This window comes from Phocoena sinus, chromosome 8 (genome assembly GCF_008692025.1).
Source record: "Phocoena sinus isolate mPhoSin1 chromosome 8, mPhoSin1.pri, whole genome shotgun sequence".
Classification (NCBI taxonomy): Eukaryota; Metazoa; Chordata; class Mammalia; order Artiodactyla; family Phocoenidae; genus Phocoena; species Phocoena sinus.
The window spans coordinates 83,666,890-83,685,844 of record NC_045770.1 but is presented as its reverse complement, the minus strand read 5'-3'; the positions used below and the strand labels follow the sequence as shown (position 1 = coordinate 83,685,844).

The window sequence follows — 18,955 nt, the reverse complement described above, 5'->3', positions numbered from 1 at the left end:
ACTGTTTGGCATTGTTACTTAAAATCTTTGAGACAAGCTGATAATTGAAAAAGAAATCTGTCAATAGAGTGTATATTTCATAATATACCAAAATGGTCTGTATACCTACAGTAGCATTATTGAGGACCAGTATTTTTATGTAGTAAGTTATTAGCATATGGACAATTGATGTTTCCAGAAGGAAAGAAAACACATTTTTAGAGTGGGTTTTTATCAGTGCAAAACAAAAATATACATCCCTCTCCAGTAGCTTGTTTTTTACAAAGCTTGCCTGGTGAATCAGACCAACAAAGTACTTGAATCTGATTTTTGGAAAGCCCAGGTACTCTTATTGTTCAAAATGCAGTTCACTGAGTTTTAAAAGTTTCTTTTGTATTTAAAATAAGGGTTCAAATATGCACATTCAATTTTTATAGTATTTATTTGCAAAGCATATACTAAATAGTAATTTGCTGTTAATCTTATAGACATGGTAGCTAGGGTAGTAAATCGATGACCTACTAAGTATTTTTGACAAGCAATTTTCATATCCGATGACCTCACATTTCCTTTTCAGTGTCAAATGCTATGTAATTGTTCCGCTGTGTGTTTGTATAAAACGAATCACAACACGGTGAGAAAAAGGTTAGCCTTATTAAATAATAACCCAACTAAAATATTCACTTGAGCTAATTCAGCTTGTTCATAATGCTTTCAAAGGACACAGCAAAGCTTTTGTGGAGTATTTGCATATTATTTATTATCTATGGACTAAACTGATTTTTTGAAGTTGCTTTACATTTTAAAAGCACCTTTGCTTAATATGAAAGCCCTTTAATTTTAACTGACAGATCAATTCTTAAACTTTATTTTGAAAAGAAAATGGGGAAGAATTTGTGTCTTTCGAATTAAAAGAAGTGAAAAAACGAAACCAGACATTCTAAAAAAATAGAAGAAGAAACCTGATTTTTAGTACTAATGAAATAGCAGGTGACAAAATAGTTGTCCTTTTGATTTTGATCACAAAAAATAAACTGGTAGTGACAGGATATGATGGAGAGAGTTGACATCCTGTCATTGATTCAATTATTCTAATTCTGAATAAAAGCTGTATACAGTATGTGTTTATGCTACAGTGGGTTTTTTTTAAGTGACTGACATTCATCATATCGGTTAGACAGTTTTAAAAACCTAGGCTTTGTTTTCCGCAATGTTGTCAAGAACAAATAAAGTATAATTTGTGGTATATTAAAAGCAAACTGCTCAAAAATGCTAGATATAACTGCTTCAAGATAGGCTAATATATTTGGAAATGTATCTTGAAAATTCAGTTTCTCCTAACAGATGTTAAACAGCTTTTTTTAAAAACTGAGACTCTTTATTTAAATATGCAAGTTACTTTTCTAACTTTTACTTTTTGTCTACTATTTGTCAAAAGCTTTGAGAATATGGAACTGTCATTCAAAAAACTAGTGTTTCGTATGAAAATGAGTTCAATATATCCACAAAGCCATGTTTATATTGTTATAAATGTACACACCTACCAATGTTCATAATTAACAAAGGGTTTTACCTGATGCAATGGAAAACTGAGTTAGCTTTTTTATACCTTGTCTCAGACCGATGTTTTGTAAAAATCTCTCACCAAGCTTCAATATATGTTTTTCCCCAGTATCCTAGCACGAATGTAGCTGTCGGTTTGAATTTCAATCCTGAATTATGTCTATTGACATAATTTCACAGTGCGGACTTTAATTGTTTAAACAGAGGCCATCTACTTCTTTGTCTACACTCAAGTTCTTTATATTTATTAACTACTATGGCAGACTAATTATTTTTAATGGAGTCTTAATCCCAAAATACTATCTTGTCTTCATCAGTTTCATAACAGAATGCATAAATGCAAATTCATTTTATTTTAGTCTTCATATATTAGCAAACAAATTTTTTCATTTCTTACAAAAAACCTTAGCATTTTTGGTGGGAGGTGTCTTTTTCAGAAATGAAGAGAAAATACGTTTTTCATATATAATTTTGAATTTCATAATGTTTTATATGCTACCCGCTGTAACATGCGCTTTACCATGACCTGAGTGCCTTAAACACACATACACTAACGACCACTGTAAGGCATCTTGATTTATTTTTATTTAAAAATAAAATTATTGGGGCTTCCCTGGTGGCGCAGTGGTTGAGAGTCCGCCTGCTGATGCAGGGGACACGGGTTCGTGCCCTGGTCCGGGAAGATCCCACATGCCGCGGAGCAGCTGGGCCCGTGATCCGTGGCTGCTGAGCCTGCGCGGCCGGAGCCTGTGCTCCGCAACGGGAGAGGCCACAGCAGTGAGAGGCCCGCGGACCGCAAAAAAAAAAAAAATTATCTCTTTTCTCTAGATATAGCATAAAACAAAATTTAAAGTGAAAGTATTTCTGCTGTACTATTTCTGTATAGAAAGTTGGTTAAAATAACGAAGAACGGTGGTCTCATTTTGCAATCCTAACTGTTTTTCAAGGATTGGAGGTCAAATCGTTAAGAAAAATATTTACATAAGCTATTAGCAATCATAATTAGAGTGTCATATAATTCTGCATCAACCACTAAGGAGGAATCACTAGAAGTCCAGGTGCTTCTTGCCTCGGGCCGTCATGCCACAGCCTGGGCCCAGCAGCTTGGCGGATTCTGCCAGATCCTGTTTGCTAGAGCGGCTCACTGTGTCTGACAAGTCTGGAGGCAAATGCAGTCGCTATGGCAGAAGATTTCAGGGGAAGGAAAGAAAGAAGAAAAGAAATAATTAATTTTGCTTTTGCCAGCACACTTTAGAATACAATATTATGCTCTGTTGATCAGCATTTAGTCTTGCATATAAAATTCCTGCTAAAACAATTCTTCAGACTGAAGCCCAATATAATCACATCCTATTCCTACTAGATTTTACAAATTGTAGCCATTACAGAAACTGGACCAGGAATCTTAGTGGCACATTTCCAGAGTCCAAACCTAAATGTATTAAGATTTTTCTTACTTAGGTAGAAATGAAAACATGTAAGTGCATAAATAAAAGCATAATTGAAAAATATCACGTAATAATGGCAGGGTTGTTTTCTGGCTTTTTTTTTTTTGGCTAGAGCTCCAAGATGGTATTATTTTTCAACTGAATGTAGCTTTTCAGCAATTATGGATTCCCACAAATGCTTGTTTCCCTTTGTCTATTAAGTTGACCTGATGATTTTTATTTTAAGGCTATACTTTCTTTAAGGAACTTACAATTTTCATAGACAAATGTCATATTGACATAATGAAAAAAATGATACCAATCAAAGGGTCAATATTTTTCAAACACCCAGATAAGTCAGCCGTAACATCTGCTATAGGTCTTGGTAGTTTCTATGCATCATGTCGGTGTAGCTTTGAACATCTCTCCATCCTGTTTTTCTGCAGATACAGGTTGATTTAAGGAGACCCAGTAACCAACCATCATTACAAAACAGTTACTGTAATTAGGGAGAAATATTCATATTTCAAAAGACCTTTTTTGGTTTTCAAAAGGATCTCTATCAAATTCCTTCAACTATCAGTGCTCCTAGACAACATGATTTGTTTCATAAAAATCCAAACTCAAAGGAACATGTTTCTTGCGTGAGGCAGAGTGGGTGTGTGAGGCTAAAGGTAAGTAGGGCAGGATGGGGTCATCCCCTGATGACTAAGCAAGGCCTTGATGAGGTGAACTGGCCTGGAGACAACCTACCTGAAACCCTTCATTTGAAAACTCCCTTCAATTTGAAAAAAAAAAAAAAATCAAGATGAAAAAGGGAAAAACCATTTTTTTGGGTCAAAATATTGTGATCCACCAGCATATGTTCTGGCTAGTTTCTTTCCTGATAAAAGACTTGTTTTTCGTCATGTAAACACAAGCTGTGTGCAAGGATCAAAACATTTTAAAACATTAAAAATAATTTATGAAAATATTCTTCCTTGATTTCAGTTTGCTGGTACAAGTATATCTAGGATGAAAGACACTATTATATAGATATGTGATCAACAAAGATGTCAGAAAGGTCCAGAAAAGCTATAATATCCATACAGTAATATAAATATAGTCTTATTCATTTGTATGCTTAGCACCCAGCCTGTCACTTAAGTCATTAAACGTCTATTTCTTGAATAATAAAAAAGAAGTCAAATAAGACATATTTTGCCTTTGCTTTAAACAATTCTTTCATTTCTTCATACCCTAGTTTCAGAAAGGATTTAAGGTATAAATGAAAGTGTGAAAGGCTCAGGAAGGAATCTAAAAGACATGCGTGACTCTAAAGTCTGAGGACACGAATGTCTTTGCAGTAGTGTTAACTCTATCGGTGTTCATGTGAGGAAGCAGGAGGGGAAGAGATATTTAATTATATGGCTGAGTTTAAATGTTTCTTTAAGACCTTGTAGTAATTGCTAATGAGCAAAGGAAAAATGACTAGGGTATATGCATGACCTGAAGGCTCTCTGAAACTTAAAGAAAAGTCACCATTAAAAAACATATGTGTGGGGGCTCCCCTGGTGGCGCAGTGGTTGAGAGTCCGCCTGCCGATGCAGGGGACACGGGTTTGTGTCCCGGTCTGGGAGGATCCCACATGTCGCGGAGCGGCTGGGCCCGTGAGCCATGGCCGCTGAGCCTGCGCGTCCGGAGCCTGTGCTCCGCAACGGGAGAGGCCACAACGGTGAGAGGCCCGTGTACCACAAAAACAAAAAACAAAAAAAACCTTATGTGTGTGTGTGTGTGTGTACTTTTGTTTGGGACCTCACAAAGATGAGGTCAGATGGTGATTAGGCTGTTTAGGAAATCAACTGGAGTCAACAAATATTTAGAATCTACTCGAAGCAAGGCATTCTGAAAAGATATGTGAACAGAGAACCCTCCACACTCCGTGCTGCCTTACAATCCAGTAACAGGCATGAGACAAGCACACAGGTAACCCTCATAGTGAGCAGTCCAAGTTTTGTCTACAAGAACGGCAGAGACAAAGCAGAAATCGTACTGTGGGGAAGGGGGCCAAAAAAAGCTTCACCGAGATGGGCTAGGTGTTAAATACTGAACTGGATTCTGACACACAGAAATGGTGATTTGCTTAACGGTGGAATGGATACATCTCTAAGATGCATTTGGTGGAAGGCTTCTACTGCTCTGACAATCCAAATGAGGAAACTAATGTAGTTTATTCAGAACCAGCATAATACCATGTATTTCAGGAGCTTACCTATTTGCTAAAAATTTCTCTTCCTTTGCTTCTCTAGGCAATGAGTGTGAGCCAGTTGGCGGAAAGCCCTTCATAGCAAAAGTAGCTAAATGTGATGTGTGACATGCTTGGAAATCTTTCAGGTTGAATGGCTTTGAAGAAGAGTCAAATAGCATTCGTGTGTAACTTCTGAGCACAAAAATTTGGGGTGATGTGGTTAAATGCTTCTAACCAAATGTCACACCGTAAAAGCTAGTTGCACACCCGTGTCCTTTGAAAAAAGCCAAAGGATGGCTCTTGGAAACATGTGAATCTACGTGTGATTTTGCCAGCTTTTGTTGATTATTACTCGAACGAGCTTACTCTGCAGCCTAAATTCTCAAGCAGTGGGTTTTGTTTTCTCCCTTTCTAAGCCTCCCCCCGTGCACCATGTCAGTGCGATGTGAAGCAGCGAGGAAGGAGGAGAGATCAGGTTCCAGGCTTGCCAGGTGTGTCAGGCACTTTCCCTTTGAGGCTTCCAAAGCATTTACACACTTGACACGTAAACGTTCAGATGCTGCTGTACCCCAGATCTGTCTTCTGAGGAAATGTGCTGTAAGATACTCTACACAGTATGGTGACCTCTTTAGACCAAAGCTGCAAGGCTGTGGGGGTATAAACGTTTGGACCTTGATAATGGTTATGGTTTCAGTAAAAATCAAGACTATCAAAAAATCTTTTAGAGATTCAATCTTGTAAACCAGATCAAGGTACTCATCTTTCTCATTTTATACCTGGGGTTCTGAGGCCAGCGCCAAAAACATACCTTACATCTTTTTAAAATTTTATTTTATTTTATCCATTTATTTAATTTCTGGCTGCACTGGGTCTTCGCTGCTGCACGCAGGTTTCTCCTCTAGTTGCTGAGAGCGGGGGCTACTCTTCGTTGAGGTGCGCTGGCTTCTCATTGCGGTGGCTTCTCTTGTTGTGGAGCACGGGCTCTAGGGGCGCGGGCTTCAGTAGTTGTGGCTCGCCGACTCTAGAGGGCAGGCTCAGTAGTTGTGCCTCCCGGGCTCTAGAGCTCAGGCTCAGTAGTTGTGAATCGCGGGCTCTAGAGTGCAGGCTCAGTAGTTGTGGCACACGGGCTTAGTTGCTCTGCGGCATGTGGGATCTTTTCAGACCAGGGCACGAACCGGTGTCCCCTGCATTGGCAGGCGGGTTCTTAACCACTGTGCCACCAGGGAAGCCCTACCTTACATCTTGAGCTAAAATTTTTCCACCTGATTTTCTTTTCCCAAATTCTGGGAGGAAGGGATTGTGCTGCTGAGGAAGGAGATGCTTGTCTGGCTGCCTGCCTGCCTATTTCTTCCATGAATGCCTTGTCTAGAATGATGATTTCTATGTAGGCAAAGGGATCTGGGAAAGGTGTGACAACTCCCAAGGTTCCGCAGAGGCCTATGTACTTCACAGCGATTCATCCCACTGCGTTAACGGGTTCCTTTTCTTCAGCACTACAAGGTGGGAAACAGCGAGGCTGACAAAATGCCCTGGCGGATTGGGGGAGTTCCTGCCAAAAGGCACCCTCAGCCCCATAGGAAGCCCTGGGTCGTAATAAAGAAGTAGCAGCGGAAGTGCTTTGCTCTGTGGCCCCAGGGAGTACCAAGCCGAGCTGGACCGAGATTCTTCCCCCTCTGCCTACCTCTCTGTCCCTTTGTTGGGCTGAGCCACTGACTATATTTTGTTCCTTCCTGAGTCAGCAACTCTACTGATCGTACATAGTATTGGGTTTCCTGGCTCCACAGTTCTCTTCCTAATTCCTTTTCTCCCAGCCTGCCAGACCTGTGCTCAGCACTCCCAGTTCCCAGACAGAAGGGGCAAGATAATGAATCTAGGTTACACCTGGATTTGAGACAAACTGCCGGTAAATACCATTAAAATAAGTTAAATCAATTTATATTTTTCATATTTTGCCAAGACCAAACCACCAGGCACTGTTTGTTTTCTGAAAACAACTGATGTAGTACATCTTAACCCTCAACAAATGAATATTTGTTTTAATTCTTTAAAATTTATGACATTTCCTGAAAAGTCAACCTTTCCATTACTCACAATCACAGAAATAGGAGTTAATATTTCAAAATACTTCCTAATAGTTTTTCTCTTTTTTCTTTAAAACACAACCAATTTAAATGAAAACTTGTAAACACCTTAGAACATATAGGTTCTACATTGGTCCCTTCACAGAGGCAGCCAGTGACAGTTTAATACCTCCCTCTGTCACTCGCTCTCAATGTGACTTCAGATAAGTCACTTCACCTGTCTAGCTTCAGTATCCTCATCTATCACAAGTGAATAATTCTCCCCTCATAAGACCGTTATGGGGATCATATGAGATACGAAGTGTTTTGTGAATTATTAAGTACTACACTAATTTATTTCTACCTCTTTTTGCTTCAGGAAGGCATCTGAGGTGGCTCGTAAAAATACCTTTGGGAAAGATAAAAATAAGTGAGCTTATTAGGGCAAGGAAGTGAATCTACAAATTTAATGAAAAACGTATATCTGTAAGCAACAGAATACTGGACTTGGCCAGCAGGTCTCATCACTAAGTCTGAGCATTTACACATTGCCCTCTACTGCAGTGCTGTAAAGAAATATAAACATAAAAGGAAACTGCAGTCCTTGTCTCCGCTTCTGGGAAGATTTAAAAAGGCTAAATGGTTTCCCTCCTACTTAGTAAGACAATAGTGAAAATGGGGCATGTCAGGTGCCTGGCTTCTGGGCCAGTGAAAATATGCATGGCTGTATTAAGGAGGCAATTTGGGGTCCATTTATTTATGTTTATTTATCTATTTTTAAAATTTATCTATTTATTTTTGGCTGCGTTGGGTCTTCGTTGCCGCACGCAACCTTTCTCTAGTTGTGGAGGCTACTCTTTGTTGAAGTGCGCAGGCTTCTCATTGCGGTGGCTTCTCTTGTTGCAGAGCACGGGCTCTAGGTGCGCGGGCTTCAGTATTTGTGGCACGTGGGCTCAGTAGTTGTGGCTCGCAGGCTCTAGAGCGCAGGCTCAGTAGTTGTGGCGCACGGGCTTAGTTGCTCCGCGGCATGTGGGATCTTCCCAGACCAGGGCTTGAACCCGTGTCCCCTGCACCGGCAGGCAGATTCTTAACCACTGTGCCACCAGGGAAGCCCATATTTATTAAAAAAAAAATCTATCTTGCACATGTATTTAATGCTGACACGATAACAAAAGAAATGTCAGAAGATGAAGCTTCTCCACTCAAGTTTTAAAAGCATTTCCCCTTCTTTATATCACGGGCAGGAAACCAATGCACAAAAGACTTGCCATCCCACTCCATTGATTCTTTCAAGAGCTGTCTGATGCCCTAACCTGGAGCATGATTTGCTGACTTCTGTAGCCATATTCTGTGTTATGAGGCACTGCTCTGGATGGTAGGGAATGAAATAGAGTATAGGCTAAGTAGCTGCCATACAGAAATATCCCAACCCACTTCAGAAAACGGCTAAAAACCAGAAGTTTATTTATCTCCCACTTTACGGGCCAGAAGTAGGCAATGCTGAGTTGGAAGGACTGGTCTGCCATCCTCAACAAGCGGCTCCCACTTCTGGCTCCAAGGCTGATCTTTCTGCTCTCTCTCAGCTGGTGGGAATCAGGAGCCATGAAGGAAGACTTGCAAGTTGGACACATCACTTCCATACGCACCCAGAACTTAACCATGGCCACACCTGGTTGCGAGGGAGGCTGGGAAATGTTTTAAAATATGTTAAGATGTTCAGCAGACGCATTACTACGGAAGAAGGAGCAAATGGATACTGGGAGACAACCAGTAGTCAGCTACAGTTTTGAGAAGGGCCATAGCGAAACGATCACCCTCCCGAAGCATTCACTCTGTGTGTGAGCTTCTGCTAATGGCGGAAGGGTCCCTACTTAGTTTCTGACCAAGGAAATGCACACCTGATGCCCCCACCAGCCCAGAGGGCAGGGGTTAAAGTAGTGCTCAGAGTCTCTCGTATATCATAAAAAGAGATATATTTCCTTTGTGGAGAGACTGATTTCCTTCCGGGGGGCGCTAGGAGGAGGGTAGAGGGAAGGAACCAGATGAAGCAGGCTTTGATATGTTATTCATCATCACTATTATTTCTTCACAAGATTTCAGAGTGTTATTTCAGCTTGCAAAAAGCCCGCACAGTGTTATATGCCGTTATATAATTATTATATTTTTATATTATTGCATTTATATTATTCCATAATCATTACATTATTACAATGCAATGTTACACTGTAGTTATTCTACATCTGGCTAAAATGTTGCAATGTGGAAGATGCATTTTCCTAATTTTGGTGAATTTTGTGTTACTCTTATATATGAGTAGGGCAGTGGAAATCATGCCAGAACCATATTTTTGCTCCTTTTGGATTGTTAAGTGTATGTTTGATAGCAGCCGAATACTTCTGGAAGAAATGCTGCCAAAACATGGTCAGGTTTTAGGTTTCAGTTTTGTTTGTTTGTTTAAGATCCAATTCATCCCCAGGTTTTGGATTAAAATTGTTTTATTGAATGTCATAATCATACTATATCCTTTGAATTGAAAAAAATTCATTTGGTTCTTCCTGATTGATCTGAAAATTAGACAAAATTTCAGAGCTGGAACATTGCACATTGGCTGCCCATTGAAAAATGCTCAGGTGTGCAATTATTCTGACCGTCAATTATAACTGACAGTATTGTCTTGCCTCCAAACTCACCTCTCTGAAAGCAGATTGTGAAGAACTCACTTGTCTAAACAAAAGTGTGATTTGTGAAAAGGCATGTGTCTGTGGCAGAGATTGCTAGCTTACTCCCAATATCTATTCTCTTCCTTTGCAGCGAGTAAAAGAATCTCTGAGTATTAGTGGGACACATGGCCTCCCAGAATAAAGGCCACGCTCCCCAGCTGCCTTTGCCAATAGCTGAGGCTGAGTGATTAAACTCTGGTTACTTCATCTTGAGCAGAAGTGCTATGATTAAGTTCAAGGTTAGATCCTTAGAGAGGGGGAGGTGCCAATTACTTCCCTTTTCCCTTGGCATTGTTATTCGACCCCAGCAAGAGGGCCCCCGCTCTGGGCCCTGACCCACCCCTCCTCATGGGGTGAGGAATTAACAGGGTGAAGGGGATGTGCCCATCTAGAGCCTGTACCCTTCATTATAGGACACACTCTGGGTACTCAGAACCTCAGAACTCCCTGTGCAAATGGCCACAAAGCCTGCACAGGTCTCTTCCCCAGGTTTGTCTGCCGTGGGCGAACTGTGTTGTCTACATGCACACCCTGGGGCCTCAGCAGGAGCCAAGGGGTGGCTGTTTGTGGGGAGTGTGGACAGAGTTTGGATGTGAAGCCTGGGTGTCCCCAAGCACAATCACGTTGCCCGCTGTGTGTGGGAAGGAGACAGGGGTGGGGAGAGAAAGGAGATGGGCTGTAGGCCCGTTCTTCCTATGTCTCCATGTTCTGGAGTAGAGCCCTGATCCTAAATTTAAACTTGGCTTTCCAGGTAGGTATATTTGTGAAGGAAGGAAGGGAAAGCATATTTAATGATTTTTTGGTTTGATAACTTTAAAATATTGAGGCATATAATAATGTGGTCTTTTATTTGCATTCCTGCTTTAGGCTCCACAACGTTAGGGACAAGCCAAACTTCCCTCTTCCCACTCGCTGAAATGTGGACTTGAGGGTAGGTGCTGAAGCAGCTGTCCTGGGCCATCAAACGGAAGCTATGGGCTGAGGAGGGCATAGCAAAACCACAGAATTAGTTTAGGGCATCTTGACACCAAAAGAGCCCTGGGTCACCGAATTGAGCTTTTATGGGGTATGTGTTCCATATTATTTAAGCCACTGCATTTTTGAATTTCTTTAATAGCAGCCTAACCTATATCTTCCTTATGGCGAATTTGGTACCTGAAAAATGGATCGAGTTCTACCATCAAAATCTAAGTTGGCAGTATATATTAGTCCATGCCACTCTCTCACCTCGTCCCAGCTCACCCTTCCCCCACCCCGTGTCCTCAAGTCCATTCTCTATATCTGCGTCTTTATTCCTGTCCTGCCCCTAGATTCTTCATAACCATTTTTTTTTAAGATTCCATATATATGTGTTAGCTGATTCACTTTGTTATAGGGCAGAAACTAACACACCATTGAGAAGCAATTAGATGCCAATAAAGATGTTTAAAAAAAAGAAAAATCTAAGTTGGCTTAGTGGTTGGAAGGTGGGCAGTGAGGTCAGTATCACAGATTGGAAAGCTGACTACCCTTGTTAGGCCTGTGGCTCTAGTTGAAACACTGGAGAAATTCAGGATGTTGTTGTGTTAGTGGCTTCTTGCCATTTTTGGCAAAATTATTTACAAAAGAGAAATGAACTTAGGCTAGAGCTATAGAATATGCAAGAAGAGGTAGAGGGACTACAACTCTATTAAAGGAAATGCCCTGCCTGCAGCTCACAACTTAAAGTGAATAAAAGCTTGGTAATTTGGGATGTCAGAAAGTTGAAAAAACCCAGCTATTTCTGCAATTGCACACCAGAGCAGGCAACCTTCACAGATGTCTTTGCCCCTAAGCCTTGGTGAAATACCTCATTAAGAGGCTGGCCAGAAAATGGGGGCCGGCTCAGAGACAAAAGTCAGATTAAGGGTGTTGCCTTCCCTCTCAAGTCAATTATTTCAGATGGCTTCAAGCTAGTTACAAGTAAGATGAAAGAGATGGGTATAGGTAGAACAGAGAGGCCAGAAAATAAGACTCACGTCTTACAAGGTAAGAGTTGTGGTGGACATGCGCCCATTTCAACTGCCTTGTGGTGTAAGAGGCTGCCTGCAGGTAAGAGGCTGGAAAAGTGTGAATTAGGCTTATCCAGTTAGACGCAGCTGTACTATTTAGAAGGTGGAAGAGAAGCAGCTGCTCTCCTCCTGCTACTTTTACTGCTGCAATTGGCAAGCACTGTTGCAGGGACAGTTTTTTTTGTTTTTGTGTTTTTCTGCATTCTAGTGACTAGTCAACAGCTTCATAGGCTTCACAGGAGCAGAGAGGCAGCTGTGGAAATGGAGGCCAGCCCAGTGTTTCAGTGTCCAGTGACTTGCTTGATGGGGGCCAAGAAGCACTGGCAGCAGTGGCAGCGGGAAGTTACTTGCCCCAAGATTGCAGCCACGGAGCTGTGTGCTTTCAGTGAATAGCTCCAGTTGTGGTCTCCCAGTTCCTCACCTTCCTGACTTTGGTGGAGGCAGTAGCCTCCCTGGAGGCCAGTTTGGTGACATTATCCTTCAGCCCTTCCAATTATTGCACTAGCTCCCAGTTTTCTGGTATAACCTTTCTGACTGCATCAAATAATCAGATGGGATCTGTTTCCTGCAGCTGAATCTGAGAACTATGTCTGGACAACTCTTTGGCTGTGACTACTTACATGTGGAAGCAAAGGGAAGCAAATCAACCCGGAACCTCATAAAATTTTGAGGGGGTTGTTTTGCCAAAGAAACTACAAGCCTGGTCAAGAGTCTATGAGTATTCAACCCCTAAAGAAATCTTAAGTCCCCAAATCTGATCTATCAATAAGTGGGCTGTAAAAACTGTGCAGTCCCCAAAGGGCACAGACGCTAATAGTGACTTCACATAGCCGTCAATAATGGACAAGGAATAATTTTCTAAAGGGATACAAAGGAGAGTGGACAAGGGAGTTCCTTCCAGAGGGCAGAACTGAGGGCTACAAACTGGGCTACACTCCTCTACTGCCAGGGCAGAGAATTTTTGCAGTTTCTCTGCTGTAGGATTCCCCACTCACCCCCGAAGAAGAGGTAAGTGTGTGGGAAGAGGCTGTGCATGGATATTTGGATTCCGAAGGGCTGCGGACTCTGATAGAGACTGTCATTAACCTCCAGTGTCCACTCTCCCTTCCTCCTTTAGTAGAAGAACCCGGGGATATACGGCCATCCTGAATAAAGACTTTACTTCCAAGCTTCCCTTTCAACTGGTTGTAGAATACGTGACCACGTCTGAAAAATACCGAAGTGATGTTGCAACTTCAGGGTATTCGAATGGGATTTGAACTCAGGCATTCTGGCTTCACAGTCCACATTCTTACTCACTGCTCTATGTGCCAGAACTTTTCTAAGCACTGGAGGTAAAATAGTGAACAAGACAGGCAAAACCCTTGCTTTCAAAAAACTTACAACTTCAGAAAGGGACAATACATAGACACTTATTATCACAAGGAGAGACAGCTAACATACAGGAAAGCCAACCAATGGAGAAGATAATTCAGGCAGTGAGAAGTCTTTTAAGGAAATGAAACATGGTGATATGATACTGTCTGGGGGTACTACCCTAATTGGTGAAAGCCTTTCTGCAGAGCACATCTGAGCTAAGATCTAAATTTTCAGAAAAGACCAATGAGGACCTGAAAAAGAAGTTTCCAGGCAAAGGGAATGAAATACTAAAGTCTTAAGGTAGGAATAAGCTTGGCATTTTTGAAGGACAGAAAAAAGGGCACCTTTTCTGGAGCAGTCACCAAACAGGGGAGTGGCCGCGGCTAGGAGAAGTTTGGCTTGGAAGGAGCACGGTGGGAGTGGGAGGATGCTGTGGGTCAATAACAGAAAACAACAGTTGTTGCGGACGTGTATTCTATTAAAGACAGAATTTTCCAAAAGGTGGTGTACACAGGCTGTTCTAGATCCTGCTTTCTTTCTTTTTTTTTTTTTTTTCCTGCTTTCTTTTGATTCAGAAAAGACATAGTCACTAAGTGACCCACAGGGTCCTCCCACTCCCACCGTGCTCCTGTGGGGTGTGGTGGTTCCCAGCCTCATGCCTGCCCAGCAGGAAGATTCCAGGTGGAGGGGTTGGGCCCTGTGTGAAGTGTGCATGGAGGAAAGACTCTGGCAGTGCTGTTTGTGGGGATGGCTTGTTGCGTTTAATCCTCTTAAAATGTGAGTCAGCATCTTTTGGACTACATCATAATAAGAATACCACCATGTTTCAGTTCCAACGTTCCTGAACTTTCAGACATTGGAGATATGGGGAGTCATGTTATTCTCCTCCTTTATTTCATACACTGATGGAGAACAAACTAGATTATTCCTGGAGAACTTTCCTTAAAATAGTTGTAACTTCGGGCTTCCCTGGTGGCGCAGTGGTTGAGAGTCCGCCTGCCGATGCAGGGGACACGGGTTTGTGCCCCGGTCTGGGAAGATCCCACATGCCGCGGAGCGGCTGGGCCCGTGAGCCATGGCCGCTGAGCCTGCGCGTCCGGAGCCTGTGCTCGGCAACGGGAGAGGCCACAACAGTCAGAGGCCCGCGTACCGCAAAAAAAAAAAAAAAAAAAAGTTGTGCTTTCTACACAAACTAAAGGCAGTATCTTTTTCTTTTCTTTGGGTCTCTCCTTTTTCTTTTGCACATTTTATTCTCATTCATGTTCTAACATGAGCAGGACTGAAAAAAATATATCATTTAGGTAACAGTTGGAATAAAGTGACTTGAATTGTGACCTAAACTTGGACAGTAGAAACTGTGAAAGATGCCTACCCCGCCCCCCGCCCCCCCACTAGCCTCTTCTCTGGGATGGATAAAGGATAAAGGAATGGGGTGGCTAAGTCCCACATGGCCACTGTGATCCTGTGGGTGTGCATCACGGCCTGAATGAGGCTCCCCATATCTCCTGAACGGACTCCCTCTCATTCATCCTTCCAGAATTGTAGCAGGGCTTCTCACTCTGGCAACCTCTTGACTGGTCTCCAACTCTGCTTAACCCAAGGCTTGTATGGGCTCTGGATCTCACAATGCAGGCAGGAGCATATAAGCTCCAGAGTGTATGGAATCTGAATTAAGCTTGAGCAGGGCCAAGCTGAGAGACTCTTGAGATCTAGGGCCTACTGCTGCTCTGGCAGTAAGCGGAAGAAGGCTGAGATCTTTCTGTGGAGAGACCGTCATTTTGATGGGCTCTTCAAGCCTGCTTTGTCCAGAAGGCCCCTTTTCTATCCGAGACAAGTGAGGAAACATTTTAGAAGCAATATTTTGGTACTACCCCTCCGATGGCTTAAGAATAGTAAGATATTTTAGGAACATATACCGTTTTCAGATCTGAATGTTGAGTTTAAAAAAAACACTTCTTTTAGAAATAAATTCAAACTACTAATTATATGAGAACTTTTTTTCTCTTAAAGCATATGGAAACTATTTTGGAGGTGGCAAAAGGTACAATCTGCTCATCTGCTAGAATTCAAACTAATGTTTGCTCTTTACTATAATCCGAAGCCTCCTACTCAGTAAACTGTTAGCAGATAAATATGTGTGTAAGCTCAAGGCTGATCCCTAAATCCTAGAGATTTCTGAAACTATAGCAGATGCACTTTAACTTAGGGACTGCCAGAGGTCTGACTGATACATAGCTAATGGAAGAGATGAATTCTAACGTGAAAAAGCAGGGATCAGAGAATTTTGAAATTTTGAAATCAGATAATTGCTTAAGTTATCACACTAATTTCAGTCCACTAAGTAACTCCAAATTGGCAGCTTTGGATGAACACGCCCTCAACCATATATTTTTGTATGTAAGTATGAACATATATTGATTTCCTTTTGGCTGTCCATGAATGAGTCCTGGGAGCATAATAGCCAATGTGTTTGCTTGCATAATGCCCTACAGTGTATGCAGAACATTGCTCCACAAAGCCCCGAGATGGGGTATGAAGGGCTCGGTGGAAATGGCAATGTACAACATGTTGACAGCATTAAATCTCCCAACTGCTCTGTAGTTACTTTGAGATCCCCACGTTTAAGGGTTTGCTAGTTCCTGGATATGAAGAAAGAATTTTTAATGGGGCCAACTGTAGGTGTTTACAAGGGAGAATTGTTGTTTTTTATTAGGAGCTGCCTTATGTTCAATAGTTGTATTTACTTTGTCAAGCTAGCCAGAATTAGAAATCCCCATTGCTAGGCAGCCCAGAGCGTCTGTGAAGTATTTCTGGGCATTCAGAACTGAGGCATGTGCTGCCCAAAGGCAGGTTTCATTACAGTGTGTTATTTAGTCCTTGTTCGTCCCTCCCTACCCACACACCCCCAGAGAGCAGTGCTTCTATAACAGGAAATCTTGCTTACTTTATGCTGAAACATATTTACATGACTGAAACACGACAATTAACACATTTGTAAGGCTTGAGGGATAGGCACACTTTAATGGTTTTTTGAAGCAGGCAGATTTCCTGGAGCTTTTAATCTTATTTTATTTTGTTCTGCATGCGTGAACAAGTTCTTCTTTACTATAGGTATTTGACAAAAGTCTACCTGGTGTGAATGTGAATGAAAAGAAAATAATGTAAAACTTAACTTTACGTTTTATCTTTGCCAAACCGTTCCTAACTGCTTTCACCAGTTCAATGTATATTGAGGGCTATGCTATTATTTTTGACATGTTGTGTTAGCTTTTATACAAAGGCGGTTAGATAGTATGTTTTTGGCTTGACAAAATGAAATGTGGCTTTCTCTCTACTGACAGTATAAAAACTTTTCATGATGAATGAAAAGTATCAATTACAGCGGTGATTTTCCGCACTCTTCATGGTCAAAGGCACACTCTCCTAGGTGGTGTACATTTCACTTGCTCCAAATTTAAATTAACAGCCATGTGGTATAAAGCAGTATTATTTGATAAGTGCTATTGTGTGTTTGCGCGTGTGTATATGAGTGTGATGTTTATTTATACATATACGTATAACATGGCAATGTTAGGAATATTTTAATATCTTTAAGTGTATAGATTAATTGCCGAAATCTTGGTAAAATTTTAGAAAAAATCCCTTTCATATCAGAACCCTCGGTAATGAAATGAAACTTCCATTTTCCTTTTGATTTCTGCATGTTAACTCGGAAACCCCCGCCCCAATTCTCACTAAAAGTTTACGGCAAATTTACAGATTACACTGGTTTCAAATAGTCACCCAGTACATCTATCTCTCCCCTCCACAGACCTCCTTCCTCACCAATTTCAAAGGGAGCTCAGTGAACAGACTGGGCAAAGCCAGAGCCCTCTCTCTACATGCCTTAGGGCGGTGATGGGGCAGCACCAGACCGAGTGCACTAGCTGAGGGATACAGATTAGAGATGAGGACCTTACTCCAAAGAGTAACTCTCTGCTGAAGTGACTTCACAGATAAGAAATATGCAGAGAATCAATTTAGTCTTAGATAGAATACCTCTCCATGAATAATGGGAAATAAAGTTAAAGGATATGAAGCAAATAAAGCAAGAAAAAAATACTGATGATCAGAAAAGAGCAAAATATTTGTGAGTATATAGATAAATGACTATGCCTACTTCTAGGGATTTATTTTTGTATTTATTTATTTGGTTTAATCAAAATGCATATTTCTACGGAAATGTTAACAAGAGCTAAGTTTAATTTCCACATGGATAATTTAGAAGTAATTTCTCATAGAGATTATTCTCTATTCTCTAAAAACTCATTTGCTTTTATATGTGGAGGATTTTTTCCCCACCACTTAACTTTACCATTGAGCTAAATCTTTTTACAAGGAGGTCTGAAAGATCCTCAAAATGCAGAAGAACCAACAACCTGATATATGGAATTGGCTAAATCCTGTTTCAAGTTTTCACTGCAGTAGGAAGAGTCACTCTGGTTCAAGTAGAAACTCTGAAATTTGGGGTCATTTCAGCCAGAGTGTGCAGGTATGCTTTGGGAATGTTCCTTTTGGTATATGCAAAATTATGCTCCAAAATGAATTAATGGAGAAAAGTGATTTTGTAATTGTTAATGTAGGGTTAATTCTCTAAATCTTAAAGATCTAAGTTAAATGAAATAGACATATTTGTACATTTCTATTTGATTCCCTTAATATTATAAGTGCACAAAAATTTGTCGAGGCATTGAAAGCAAAGGAAAGCATGATTTGTGGAAAAAGATCATCAAATGGTTCCTAAAATTCAATATTGACAAGTTTCATAATTTAACAAACAGTGATGAAAAAATAGAGTTTTTCCTTTCAAGATTTATCAAGGAGTGGTATCTTTTCTTCTTTCATTCTAACTTATGCCCTAAAGGGATATTATTTGCTCTAAGTCACTTTAAGCAAATACATCAAATTATTACCCAATTAAATATCTGTAAATTACAGAATATATTGCAAGCACATAAAAGTCCTGTTCCTAAATGAAAAAATTACAACAAACATCTTCAAGTTATCAATATATATTTATTTTTAAGTAACACTAAGATTTATAAGTGTTTATGTCCTAAATCTATTAGCTAGCTTGTATATTTTAACAGTCTACCTTAAATGTCATACGATTTCTTTCAACATAAACTAGAACTTGTAATTAAATATTAATACTTCACACAGAAGAATAATTGATTATGTTTTAAAATCATGAATCAAAAGCTATCTGAGAAGCTATGGAAAAAATAAAAGTGAGAACATATTCTTTACTTCTAAACTAGTCAAAAGAATTTCCAAACTTATGTCAATTAAAGGGATTTAGTAATAACCACACTCTATTCTAAAACCCTGAAACTATATGTATACATCTTAACACTAACGAAGGCACTACATGAAAAATAAGTTCACAGGTAGATCTATAATTAGAACTTCAATAAGGATAAGTTTGTTACTATTAATATATCAGAAAAATATATTTATTCTTCCCATACTTCCATGGTGTTTTTTTAAAAACTCAGTTGGGTAATAAAACATCTATCTAGGTTGGTTTATTACATAAAACACAATGCAA

At 40.5% G+C, this 18,955-nt stretch overlaps 1 protein-coding gene across 2 annotated transcripts in view; it reads right to left on the bottom strand.

Annotated features, from left to right (window-relative positions):
* ELP4 (elongator acetyltransferase complex subunit 4) overlaps window positions 1-18,955 on the bottom strand; it is a 257,937-nt gene that overhangs the window by 8,905 nt on the left and 230,077 nt on the right. The window contains exon 10 of one of the 2 annotated variants that reach the window (XM_032638892.1): window positions 403-2,720. The exons of the other annotated variant lie outside the window; for it this stretch is intronic. Within the exon in view, the coding sequence (XP_032494783.1) occupies window positions 2,589-2,720 (132 nt within the window). The 3' untranslated portion in view covers window positions 403-2,588. Of the gene's footprint in view, window positions 1-402; window positions 2,721-18,955 lie in introns of those variants that run through there. 2 annotated transcript variants of the gene reach the window in all.